Source organism: Prinia subflava, chromosome 17 (genome assembly GCF_021018805.1).
Source record: "Prinia subflava isolate CZ2003 ecotype Zambia chromosome 17, Cam_Psub_1.2, whole genome shotgun sequence".
In the NCBI taxonomy this organism is placed as follows: domain Eukaryota; kingdom Metazoa; phylum Chordata; class Aves; order Passeriformes; family Cisticolidae; genus Prinia; species Prinia subflava.
The window spans coordinates 8577793-8591780 of NC_086263.1; the positions used below are offsets into that span (position 1 = coordinate 8577793).

Here is a 13988-nt window from a genome sequence, read left to right on the forward strand (position 1 = left end):
TGGGCTTGCCTGTGATCCAGAACCTTCTCCAGTTACTGCCTGGGCTGAACCCAGAAGTTTTTGAACCAGAATTTTTTCAGTTATCTCTGAAATACAAAGAGGCTCCCCCAAAGGAAGATGGGCTTTTAATTAATGCCATTCTCACATCTTGTTTAGACCAGGTAATTCCTTTCCTCACTGCCCCCCAGACTGTTCTTTGTGCATTGCTACAAAACCAGCAAAATTCTGCAGCTGAAACCCTTCCCAACAGGAACCAGAGCACATTACCTCAGCACTGACATCTATGCATCACTCCTAATGAAGTTTCAGATTGATTTTCCTCCTCAAGGTTATCTGTGTTGGTACCTCCAGGCACATTAGAAAACTGATGGTTTAGAACCATTTGCTCTAACAGGTTTTCTGCAGCCATCCTGTGACACAGCCATTGTTTTGGGAAGGTTGAGACATTAAGGACCAGAGTCTGAGAAAAAAATATACTTACCAATGAACAGGAGCAGTGTTTCCTACATAACTGACACCAACTGGATGTGTGATGAAGAGAGTCACAAAATCCCTTCTAAAGTCAAACTGCCTTTGCATCAGTTTGAAAGGCTGTGGCAAAGCCTCTGCTGTGCAAAAAGCTTTGGGAAGAAGATATCCTGTGGAGAGGTCCTGCTCCTGGACCCCGCCAGCCTCTCCTCTGGGTTCCTCCTCCACAGAATAACCCCACTGCACCCCAGTGCCCTGCAGGAAGGGCAAGGGGTGAACAGCACGGAGGGGAAAGGATGAGGTGAACAAGAAGAAAGATAAGGATAAAGAGAGAACAGTCAAGAAGAAAAAAATTTCAGTGCTGGAACTTTAAAGACTCAAAAAGGAAAGGGAGAAAAAAACCACAGAAATGGAACTGAGGAAAAACAAACATACAGAGTGGAAGAAAAGAGGACAGTAGAACAACACAAGACAAAATATGAAAACAAACCACAGGTTAAGAGTTAAGATGTTGTTATGATGAGCAAGCACCCATCATAGCATCCCATCACAGTTCTAACTCCAGTGACCTGCAGGGTGGGTCTGCAGGGTGTCCTGCCCTCTGCCAGGCTTGGCCCAGGGCATCTCCTCCCCTGGCCACAGGTAAAATTCCAGGGTGATTTTAACATCCAGCTGATGAGCAGACATGGCCCCATGCAACCCCCTCGTACCATCCTGAACATCAGAACTGATAGGTCATTGTGGTGCACTCGTAGTATGAAGTTAAAAAAGCAAGTCCAATACACACTCCCTCTACTATAAAAATGGCTTAATTTGAGGGAAGAAGGAATTTCATGCTATTTTCCCACCATAACTAGGCAATTTTTTTTTATTCTTTTGCAGAATGATCTCCAAGCTCTCATTACTGCTGGTCTAAAACATTTATTCCTGCCCACTCAGATCTGCCAAAAGAGAAATGAATCATATGTCAATAAAACCTGGGGTCCTGAACATGTGCTTCAGAATCAGTTTGAGCGGCGGAATGCGCGGATCTGAGCCCAGCTCCAGCGAGGCCTGCCAACTCCATTCATGGTAATTAAGCAAAGCCACACACATTTCAGGGGATATTTAAGGAGTGCAGAGTGTTCCTATGGGGACTGGACTCAAGAGCCTTTCCATGAGCAGCTACTGAGCATTAGAAAGGCATTAATTACCCTGCAAGAGAAAGCCTCCCAGAACGACCAAGGATGAAGAATTTGGCAATACCTGCACTGACATTTTCCACAAGGAGTAAGTCCTTCTGCTTAGCTGCTGGCTCTGAAGATGCATCAGGCAGCAGCTTCCCCGTGCCTCTGCTTTGGGCTGGGTCCCCCAAACACTGAGTGCATGATCCAAGCCCAGCCAGTGTCTGTGTGCAGCTACAGCCTCCTGCCTGAGGCTTGGCATGAGCAGTTCATACCCTGTGTGGGCCTGATATTTTTGGGCCTTAGAGATTTTAGCCTGCTGGTAGCTGCTAACTCCTTTCCCGAGGGAAAAGTTTCTCAGGAAAGCTTCTCCCCAGAACAATCTTGGCAAAACTACTATCCTTTCCCAAAACAATCTCTCTCCAGGTGGTGTGTTGCCCTTCTGGTTCTCAGAGAAAAACATTTTGGCTGTTTCTCTAGTTTGACCAATGGCATTGGGGAGATGTCAGTCTTGTGTTAAGTCTGTATCAGAACACCTTCTAAAATACTACTATTTAAGTTTCTTTATGCCTTTTGCCTTCTGAAATATTTGGAGTCTTTCATCTTTTGTTCGTGTCCTACGGTGACATCCCTGGTTCCCCAGGCTGAGGGCAGAGCCTGCTGCTCAGCTGTGCTGGGGCTCTCTGCCCACCCAGTGCTGCAGGGAGCAGGGCAGAGCAGCACAGCCACCTCCTCACAGCAGGGACAGTGCTCTGCCTGCTCACCCCAGCAGCCCCTGAGCTGCTGCTGAGGGTGTTCCTCCAGCAGTGAGGAGCTGTACATCCCTCCACAGCCCAAGGAGCTGGGTCCAGCTGTGGCTGTAAAACCTGGACCACGCCTCGCCTGGGAGGAGCTGGCTGTCCCTGCTGACACTGCACACACCACAAGATCCCTGGCCTTCCCCACCTCCTGCAGCTCTCAGGGGCTGGCACAGCCCTGTACTAAGGCAGTGTTCCAGCTCTGGGATGAGGGACTCAGTGTGATGGTGGGACAAGGACTCAGCACCTGACTTTATCAGCACACTCTGTGTCAATGGCTTCCAGGTGGAAACAGCAAGTGCAAAACAGATGTTCACCTCAGCTCATGTCATCTGGCCACTTTCTCTGCTCTTTCACAATGCCTGCTGCCCTCCCACTCCCACCAGTATGAAGAGAAAACTTCTCCAGCTCCTGCCATCTGGATTCACTTTCCTCCATCTCTCTCCAGCTCATGATGTTTCTGTCTATAAATGCCAGCTTAAAAAAAAAAAAATCACGTATTTTGTGTCTTTCATCTTCACATATCATATCTGTGGCTGTCTGTGTTTCTCCCCCTCCTGTCACTGCTTTTCCAAGCACCTGCCTCTCCTGTGGCTGTGGGGTGCTGCCAGCTGCTGCTCTGTGTCACAGCCCCAGGGCAGCCAACCCAGACTGGCAAATTCTGCTCAACTAACGAGCAGAACTGCACCACAGTGGTTTGTGGTGCTCTCCAGGATCCAAGGACACAGTCTGCAAAATAAAATGCAACTGCACGTAGATATATTTTTTTTTGTTCCTGTCTATCACCATCTCTCAACACAAAGCACACTTCAGCAGGCTCAGGTTCAATCCAGCAAGAACTGATAAAGGCTGTCTGTCCCTCAGCTAATCAAGCAAAAAAGTGAGAAGTGTAAAAAAAATTGTCAACATGTCAAATCTATCATTCCACAGGCAGAAGGTTCCAGCTAGTATTAAAAAACCCCTCAGAAATTTCTAGCACAAACATCACTGTTATCGAAAGACATTAAAATGTATTTTTTCAAAGCAATAAGCTTAACTGTTTTACTTCTTCCAGGATTTATCTTAACCCTTTGATCAATTAATTCAATCACCACTAGGATGAAACATGCCTTACTCAATGAACTTTAATAATTTTATCATTGAGAAAATATGGGAAGATGATACCAAACATCATCCCTGGATGTCCTGTACAAGCATTGTTATCCCATTACAGCTGCAGTCTGCTAGCTGAGGTAAAAACAGCAAAAAGGTATGAAAGGACCACTTTACTGATCAAAGTGTGGAGGAATTTGTGCCTAAGTTTTTCCATATGACACCAAGGGCATAAATGCAAAAGGCTTTTAAGCCTGTGCTTTCAAATGGAGTCTTGTCTTTCTCCTTCCTTTTATAAATACCAGAAATGCCAACTTCTGCATAAATAATTTATCTTGAATGCTGGTGAAGCAGACAGCACTGCTGAAAACAGCAGCAGCTTTCAATGAAACTTTGGAGAGGGGGAAAGGAAGAGCTGGCTCCGAGCTTGGCACATGAAGGGAGAGATGATCTTTTCTAATCAAGGTCTGTATTAGCTGTGGAATGAGTCCATGTTACTCATAAAGAGATGCAAAATACAGAGAAGTATTCATCATGCAAAAGTAGGGAGCAGGGAGAGAACTGCAGCAGAACTGCATGGTGGGAATCACAGGATAATGGGATGCAGAGACATGACCTACAGAAACACAGGGTCAGGGACCCCAGGATTTTGACTTATGCACCACTTCCAAAACTTTCCCATCTTGCCTGAGCATTGCTGAAGCTAATCCCACAACATCCCTACCTCTGTTCCAGGAAATCCAGCTGGCTCTCCTGCAGTTTCCTGGAGCCCTGATCTTCCTCCCTTTACACAGTGCAGCAGGTCTGAGCAAGAGAAGAAAGTGCTCCCAGCCCCTCTGCACACACAGAGGGGCCAAAGTAGAGTCAGAGCCCCAGCTGGCTTCACTTCCAAACACTGTCTGGGTATTTCCCTTCCCAAGTGTCTGATCAGAAGCTTCCACTGCAAATCAGATTCTTGAACCCACAATATAAAACAGCAGTGAGGCAAATTATTTACTGCTCATTTCATCCAGTACCTCTGCCTATGGCACCCTTTTGTGAACACCTACAAATCAAAGAAAAGGTGAACTATCCAACAGGGTTTAATTCAGCAAAGACTCCTTGGAAATTGCAATTTGTGAGCTGGAGAGGAACTGGGAGAGGCAAGCTTGTTACACCAACCTGGTGTGATATTCCTGTCCTGAGTACAAACATTTGAGATGCTGTTCACACCACGTTGTCCTCTTGGTGTTTCACAGGGTTCTGTGCCTCTAGCTATGTTGGTGATACCACTAGTGGCAAATTTGGTAGGTGACCACATTCCTGGCTGCAAAGCTCAGATCCTTCCACTGAACAGCCCTTTACCTGGCTGGCAAGGAGGCAGCCCTCTCCTGAGAGCAGAGGTGAAAGCACAGACCCTCTGCATCTCCTCTTCCCATCCCACTGGATGGATGAAATGCCCAAAATGCATGAAACATCCCACTTGCATCAGACAAATATATGGCTAGTTTAGTTCCTTCAGGGATCTGATGAAAGTAATTCTACCACTCCTGTGCAGATTATTGCTTATGCATTATGCCACAGGTCTGGGTAGATTTCATCTTCTATGTGTTTTATTGAATTAAATCATTACTGAATTGGTACCAGCAGCTCCCCTCATGCCCAGAGCACAGGAGTGACCCGGGTGGGACAGTGTCACAGCATTCCTGAGAAGGGATGCAGGTCCCTGCAGTGACAAGAAACACCTTCCCAAAGGTGCAGACTTCCAGAGCAGGCTTGAATTGTTCTCCTTAAAGCTGACATAGGATCTCTGCTCAGGACTATAGAAGACAGCCCCTCTACCTCACACTGTTTGTTATAAAACCAGTCACAGGCCCACATAATCCCAACCCAGCAGATGCTGTGTTAACAAGATGACAATTACTAATTAGAAACAGCATTACTTGCCAACAGGCAAAGGAACCACACACATACACACACAAACTCCCAAAACAGCAAGAAAAGCTGTGGCAATAATCTGATAAATTCTGTTACCTGAGAACTAGGCACAAGGGCTTTCCACCAGTGTCCACCTTTCACAAGGTCTACATCACTCAAGGGCATTGACACTTTGCCAATAACACAATGGCGTGAGAATTTGTCAAAATCCACTACAGTTAAAAGCAGAGTTCTTCTCTGGGCTTCTAAAAAGGGGATTTCAAAAGTGTACCTCTCCTCAAACACTGGGTTCTGCGTTTTGCGTTTCACTCCGGTCTGCTTGGAGTTCTTCTGATCAGGAAGAAGGCAGATCTTCACGTAGGGGTTGGAGTGAGCCATGTCTTGCCTTGAGCCATCGTAAGAAATGGGAGGAGGCAGATCTTTAGCCTCAATGACTCGCACTATTAGGTAATTGTGCAGCAGATCATACTGTGTGCTAAAATGCAGCATGCCCAGCTGGTACTTGGACAAGATCTCCTCATCTGTCAAGGAGTCCATGTCATCGCTATTTGAGTCAAGGGAGTACAGCCTTGGTTCAAATTTTCTAAAATAGTCATCTGGGGTGTAGGTTTTTCTCAGGATAGTTGGCTGGACTATTTCTTTCTTAGCTCCTATTATTCCAAACTCGATGGGTTTGATGTCAATCAGTGGAGAACTCGGCCTCCTTGACTCCAGACCTGAATGGGAGAAACACACAGATACGACTGTTAGAAAGTCCACTAAAGCAATTACAGGTGCACCTCAGCTTTGGGTACACTTTCTGTGTCTGTGCAGTGCCAGCACAGGCTCCACAGTGGGGCTTTTCCCCCTGCACTGCCCACAATTACAGCCCCCTGAGCTGTGCTGAAGCACGAGCTCCCCTGCTCTCCCTCCCTGTCCATCTGCACGTGCAATTGCCACGCTCGTGCTTCAGCAAGAAAAACAGGGCTGGCCTCTTCCACCGTGCTCCTGCAAAACAGGATGGGATTTAACCCACGTGCCTTCAACCTGACTTGGCTCCCTGTCTAAAAGATGAAGGAGCAGGCTGTGCAGTTGGGTTTTCTCCCCAACAAGGATGACATTAGTGCTGGAAGGAGGGCCTTACTGGAGATGCGGCGCGTGAGGCTGTAAGTGGACCGTGACGTATCCGACGACGACCGCCTTCTGTCAGGGGAAACATCCTGGGGAGTGGGAGGCAGCTCGCTGATTGTATTGTCAGAGTCTCCATCCTTGTCCTCATTCTGGCTGCTTATCCTGTCATAATGAGAGACCTTTGGATGATTCAACCCGGCGCAAGGAGTATGTACAGAATAACAACGTGTTCTGGCATTCTGGGGCTGATCTCGGGTTCTCGTCCCTCCATGCTGTGGGGCATCTCCTGATCTATCTGGCAAGCAAAAGGCTAAGCAAGTGACTTCAGACCCTTGTGAAAAACAGATTCTTCACCTTTCTGCCTTTCAAACAGGGTTTTATTAGCATTAGAGCATGACAGAAGCCACTAAGGTACTTATAACTCTGACATCGATCAGAAATATTCTACTTCCCCCTAAGGAAAAAAAATCAACCCAAAACCCCACAAACCACAAACCTCAAACAGTAGCTTCCTGCTGTAATTCACAGCTTTGGAAGCACAGACTTCACTAGGAATGAACCAGCACATAAAATCACCATGCTCAGATATCCCAAACCTACCCCACACCTCCTGGTAAAATACTGAAGATTTTCCAGTGAAGTTTCAAAAGTTACAGACACAATTCATCATTTGCTATTTATTGCCATGCTTTTTTAAATATTTGGCTGCTTTTTATCCACTTTTACAAACCAGATGTGATTCTCAGCAGACAATAATTTTACTGCCCAGGGATCTTGGTGGGAGCTGGGAATTTGGCAGGATCTAAATGACAAAACAAGTTTTGTAGCACCTTTGAGAAGACTCCACAGAAGGTTGGCACCATAGAGAAGTCCACAGGTAACTCACTTTCAATTTGTACACACAGGTTGTTTTCATATAAAACACCATTCTGGTTTTAAACCCCAATATATCACAGCTGCAGTGGCCCCTGAAAGAAGTGAGGATCTCCCAGCTCTGAATGGAAGAAGGGCAGGAGCAGACACAAAGAGCTGCAGGAGGTAAAGCCTGCAGCTGTGTGCTCAGAGGGGAGTGCTGCTGATGGAAATGGAATCACACAATGGCTACAGGACATGCTGCACCCTGCAACACAGCCAGTCCAGCAGACAGAAAACAGCAGCAGATCACAAGAAAGCATCAGCACAAATGAGCAAAGCAAAGGGAAATTCTGTGTGAATTTTGCTTCCAAGCCACCCTTTCTATGTGCACAACTCAGCTGGGTATAAATGAAATATATTGAATCATTTTCATTAGTAACCAATGACTAGAACAGAGCAATTGATACATTCTGCAAAAAAGCAGCAAACTTGCAGAAAACCCCAACAAGCATTAAAAAAACAAACAAAGCCCCAAACCAACTGGAAATTCTTATCCAAACCCACAAGTTCACAGCAGGATCCATGCAAATTTCACCAAGTCAGACTCACACAACTCATCCACACTAAAAAGAAAAAAAAAATCTGCTAATCAAAACCAAACCCTCTAAAGGGGGCGTACGATATTTGCACAGCTCTGCAGCCCATTAAAGGCAGTCCAAACCATACAGTTTGATATATAATCAGCACTTGGAACACAAATAGCTTTTTCATGCCTAAATGCAGGTCCACACAATCACAGGTGGCATTTGGATATGCCTGTGTTTGAGAAGCAAATGCACAGAACAAGGCAGGGTGAAAAGGGAATCAGGAAGAGAGGCATTAAGGATGTTCTACAATGGGTAAACGTAATAGTGAGTTAATAACATACAGATGACCTTTAGTAAGGAAATTGCTACTGAGCCACAATAATTTTTCCTCAAATAAACTTTGGCTCTGGTTAAAGCAGCTCTGTTTCTGTTTAATCCAAACCTTTGGAAAGAGGAGTCGTGTCCTGATTTCAATTCAGTCTCACAGTGTGCACTGTTTATCTTTGGGGTTTGTGTAGAATATTCCATAACAAGCAGTTCAAACATCCACCCTCATTCCCAGGCCATTTCTGCAAGGATCAGGATGCAAATGCTCCTCATGAAATAACATGAAGTTCCCATGCACTCAGGTCAATGCAATTGGACTCACTGCAGGAAAGTTGTTTATTTTTTCCTAAGTTGACACTACAAAAAATTCAGAAAGTGAAAAAAAATCCATATTCTCCCAAGAGGAAGGGCTTAAACTTTCAGCTTTATCATCCACTCCTGAATTTCCAGGACAATGAGGTGTCTCAGTGCTGCCAAAAGGAAAACTTAGGGCAAAAATATAAAGGATGGGTCATTAACCACGGGCCTTTCAATGTTTGCTCCTTCACCAACGAGCACCATAAAACAGTTTTCCCCTGGGGAGTGGGTAGGAAGGTGAGGAAGGCACAAATTGCATTCTGCACTACACCAGTGTCTCAGGCCCATGAAGAATAGGCAAGATGGAAATATCTCAGCTGAAAACGTAGATCTATTTTTAAAACACTTTCAGGCTGCAAGCAGGGAATACAATAAATTGATTTGTTCCCAAATTCAGTGCATGCATCTAAATGAAAATAAGGTGATGTCAAACCTGTTTTTCATTGTAGGGGTTTCCACTAAATACAAAAGCCCCCACTTCAAAAATAAAAAAAATTTAAAAAAAAAGAATGAGGGGTTTAACTGGCATACACAGATCTCTAAGCACTTAAAAACATTAAAAACCTTATTCTAAGAACAAGTCCAAACTCTTACTCTGCTCACACATCTAACTCCAGAAATCCTTCCCTACATCCAAAAATGCATATAAGAGATAGGAAAATATACAATCAACACAGTGAAAACAGAATTCTTCTTTGGTTTCTAAATTCTGAGTCAACATGGGATCATTTCCACCTTAAATAAACACACAAGAAGCTTGAGTCTCCTATTTGTCAGCAAACAAAATATACCAAATCTGGCTCCTGCCTTTTACTTTCTTTTCACCTTCCAGACCCCTGTTCCTCTACAGACTCATTTTTTCCCCCTCTCCTCCCCATCACATCCCCTTAGGTCCTCTGCTTCTCCCTGTCTTTGTCCTCCTCACTGAAATAATGTCTGTGCTCCCTCACCATTTTCCAGCAAAATCACCCTGGAAAAACAGAGCATTGCCTGGCACCACTCTGGGCCCATGCCAGCTCAAGAGGAGCCCCACAGCATTTTCAAATAAACAGAGCCTCATCTCCAACTTCCACATCCATGTGTGCCAACAGGCATCCCTAGAGATCACAGGTTTGCACTGTGTCACAGGAGATGGTGACTTCAGTGACCCTGAGGCAGTGTCCTGGCAAAGCAAAGCTCCTTCTCTCCTGTGTCCTCCTCTTTGGTGCCTGCTGCCCTTCCCAGGCTTCACCTCTGGGAACTGAACTTCTCTCAGCACTAGAGCAGAACAGGGAGACCCCAACTGCACCAAACCACCCAGAGCTGGATGGAATAAATGGCCTGGGGTCACAGGGACCCTTCCCAGAGCTGGGAGCATCTGTAGGTGAACCATTAAGTGCAACAAGGTTGAAGAACTGAGTTGTTTTTCACTAGGGAGTGTTGTCCTCTGCTTATGGCCATTCCAAGAAGTTATTGTAGGGGCTGTCAGATGGAGCAGGACCAGGGGAAACAATACAGGCTGCAGAGAGCATTTTACAAGTCCAAAGGTCTCCAGGTTCTCTGTCTGTGGCAAAGTCCAACTCATCTGCAAAGCCACCATACAGCTGAGATTTGAGATAATAAGAACAGGGCTTCAGCACTCACATCACCCCTTCAGCCAGACAGAAGAATCCAAGAATCAAAACCTACACCCTGGTACAGTCACTCCTCTCCCAAAAACACACAGGATGTCCCTTCTGCTGCTCAGATAAGACACCAGTGAGCTGTGAATCACCCTCTTCCACAAGCCCAGCTACTTGTTCCCAAGATGTAATTGCTCCTGCACCAATCTCTCCACATCCAATACTGCAGCCTCATCACTGTGCTCTCCTGTGTGTGATGCTTTCCTATTTAGCATTGATTTTGTTTCCATTCCCCGTTAATTGCAGGTGAATAAGTTTCTGAGCATATATCAGCCTCTTAAATATGCTGCTCCACATTTAAAAACCATGCTAACACATCTTGAACAGTTCTATTTTTATTGCTTCAGTATTAATTACCATCCTGTTCTACCTGAATTCAAAAGTGTACGTGGACAAGACTACAATTTAAACATGGGAAAATTTATTTCATGCAGACAGGAACCTTCCAGAGCTGACCCAGAGTAACACACATACTCACAGGAGTAGATAAAATTACCTGCACAGGTACCCAAGTCTGAGCATCACACGATGCACTGAACAGCCTCTCCTGTGCCACAAGTTCTGGACATGCTGAAGCTGTGTCCACCAAATGGTCTGCTCTACAAATACAGCCCAGCCAGCAGAAAGGCAGCCACTAAAACACCAGAGAGCTCTGCTCCCTGCTTGGTGTCACTGCTGCCTCCCCTCTGTGCTGCAGATTCCTCACTGAGGGAGTACAAGAGGAAAGACTTCACTTCCTTTGCAGTGGATTTGCAAACACACTAATTAAACCTCCAGATAAGACCTGGTGCTGTGGTTCTTCCATGATTTGAGAAGAAGTTCTGAAGAGCACTATGGTGACGCAGAAGATCAAGTCCTGCTAAATGAAACTTTAAATGAATTTCCCCTTCAGAGCACGTAGGAGCTGTGCCTTTCATCTGGCTATATGATAACCACCTTCACGCTAGGATAAGAAAGTATTTCAAAACAACCTCATCAGCATTTCAGCCAAGTTGAAGTGCTCCAAAGGGTGGGTCCATTTCAAGAGGAAATAGGACTGAAGATGAAAGGCACCTCTAGAGAAAGGGGCACAGCTAAACCAGTTATCAGCTTGTTATACCAGCCTACAAAACAACTTCTGTCTTACCCATCAGAAGAGGTTTTTACAAAGACTAACCTTGTTATTTGAGTTAACAGAGCTGCCCTTTTTCACCACGCCAGGAGCAGCCTGCATTCCCACCCTAAGGAGGCTCCTGCTCTCTAAGCAGCCTCCTCTGAATGTCCCATTGCAATTCATATCAATCCTCTCATCACAGCTGAGCAGTCCTACGCCTTGGTCAAAGCTAGGAAATCGTGCATCTGAACTTACAGCCAGGCTGGAGTTTGAGCAGGAAAAGGTCCCAGGATTTCAACTTCATCTTCATTTGTTTGACAACAGCTACAGTCAAAACACTTCTGACAACAATTTCTGCAAGTCCAACGGCACAGCAAGAGATCGGAGATCCGAGCGAGCAGACCCTGGAGCCATTGCAAACCAAAGTACAAGATTACAGCCCATCAATGGCTATTGAGGAAAAACATCAGCTGTATTTGTGTTTGTGTTTCTGCAACAGAACATCAAGAACTGTATTTATTTCATCTATACCAACAGACAAGTGCTAGGCAGTTACCAGCCCAACCCCACTGATGCCACAACAAGGAAGGAAAATAAGCATTCCCTGCAGGTATTTTCCCCTCTAGCAGCAATGTATTATTATGTAGGTTGGCAAGAGGGTGATTTACAAAGCACTATGGCACAACAATATGCTGGAGTGGAAACATGCACGTTCCTCCACACACATCAACAATCTAATAGATCAGCAAACTTAAAACAGAAGGAATTAAAAACAGAAGTGAAAGCTTCAATTTAATCCAGTGAGGATCTATTTAATTAACACAGCAACGTGAACACACTTCATCCCTGTAGATGTACCAGTAATATTTGTACAATCCATACATGTGGAGCATCACAGCCCAACAAACTCACCACTAAAATGGATTAGCCAGAGCACACTATCCTCATGCTTCTGCTCTGCTACCATGATTGATTTAATGAATAACCTCCAATGATAGTTTTTAGAAGAATAGTTGACCAGAAAAGTAATTCATTTCTTAGGTTTCTGTGGTGGCACTGGCAGCACCACTTGTAACAGAGCTGTGCCAGCTCCCCATCAGATCAGCAGCACCCCATTTCCATGCCATCCCCACAGCCTTCCCCCACCCCAAAGCTCTGCTGTGAGACGAGCAGAGAGCCAAACCTCAGCTCATTTCCCACCCACAGCAGCCCCAGCCTGTCCCGTTCATGAGAGGGCTCATTGAGCAGCACAAGGGCACTGCCAGGGCACAGCTCCTGCACCCAGGGTCAAACTGCTTTACAGCTGGATGTGACCTTGGAATGCTCCTGAGAAACTGAGGAAATAAAGTATATGAGAGATTCTCCTCAGTTATCTCCCCAAAATACTCCAGACATTTGCAGTATTCATGAGTGTCGACTGTGGGGAGGGGTTTCCTCAGAGGAACCTGATCTGCAGGGAAGATTTCATTAGAACATGGCTTTTTGCTACAGTAAAACACACTTTTTGGGGTTTTTTTCCATAAACAAAATCTGGGCACTGCAAACCAAAAAAATCACCAGCCCAAAATGCAGTGCATTACTTAATATCTAGGACATCAGTAAAGAGTCAGAAAACACGAGACAATCCCCTCAGGATGGAGCAAGGAGACAGAGCGGGGAGTGAATCATCAGATTAACTCACCTCATTTATTGGTTCCAACTGTCCTTTTAGACATCCAGGATGAAGGGGAACAAAATGAAAAAGACAAAAACAAGTTAGCAATGCTCAAACAACTTTAAATTTTCTGCTATTACATGCCCCAGCCTGGGATGAATTTGAATTTCTGGCAAGACAGTACCTTATAGGTGTTAGAGGAAGGAGAGGTCTGACTGGACATCAGCTTCTGCCATTGCCAGTCCTTCTCTACAAAGCTCCCTCTGCTCCTCCTTTCCCACAAGCAAAACTCCCAAACCCATTCTGAAGCATGAGAATCCTGAGAATCCTGCTCATTGCTCCTTGCTAATGGGTATCCCATGCAACCACTCATTTTGTTTTCTTTAGTAACCTGCCTCTAACAGCAGCAACTACTTGCTGCGGACAGCAAACCATATCCAAATTTTTCAGTGGAAAAAAAGGCTTTTTCTCCACATTCACATTTTCTGTCCATATCAGTGCAGTTCCAACACCTACTCATTAAAGCAACATTTCTAGGAAAGGGTACAGACTGAATAGTCTCCATTACATACACATCTCTGAGCACCTTCAGCCTCATCCTCAGATGTGACTTGAAGAACACAAAAGACAGAAGTTAAAGGCTTGAGTCCCACACTCCCATTCAAAAATCTGCATGGCAGCCACCTCCCCCAAGCCACAGAGAAAATCTACAGCAAAGGAAGAAGGCATCACAAAGTTTTTTATTCACAAAGCCACCCTTAGAACATTATATATATACATATATATATATATATATATATATATATATATAATGAACCCATTTCCTTTGGAGATTCACTAGCATTTCTGATACCTGTCTCACCTATTGCATTCCCTTGATAACGTCTAAAAATTTCCTATTTGTCTT

The 13988-nt window shown here is 45.0% G+C and overlaps 1 protein-coding gene across 1 annotated transcript in view; it reads right to left on the reverse strand.

Annotated features, from left to right (window-relative positions):
- The window catches only part of SYT17 (synaptotagmin 17), a 35539-nt gene that overhangs the window by 19173 nt on the left and 2378 nt on the right, over positions 1-13988 (reverse strand). Inside the window, exons 2-5 of the mRNA XM_063414459.1 lie at positions 13109-13126; positions 11683-11831; positions 6561-6709; positions 5534-6153 (exon numbers count right to left, since the gene is read on the reverse strand). Coding sequence (XP_063270529.1) covers positions 5534-6153; positions 6561-6709; positions 11683-11831; positions 13109-13126 — 936 coding nt within the window. The remainder of the gene's footprint in view (positions 1-5533; positions 6154-6560; positions 6710-11682; positions 11832-13108; positions 13127-13988) is intronic.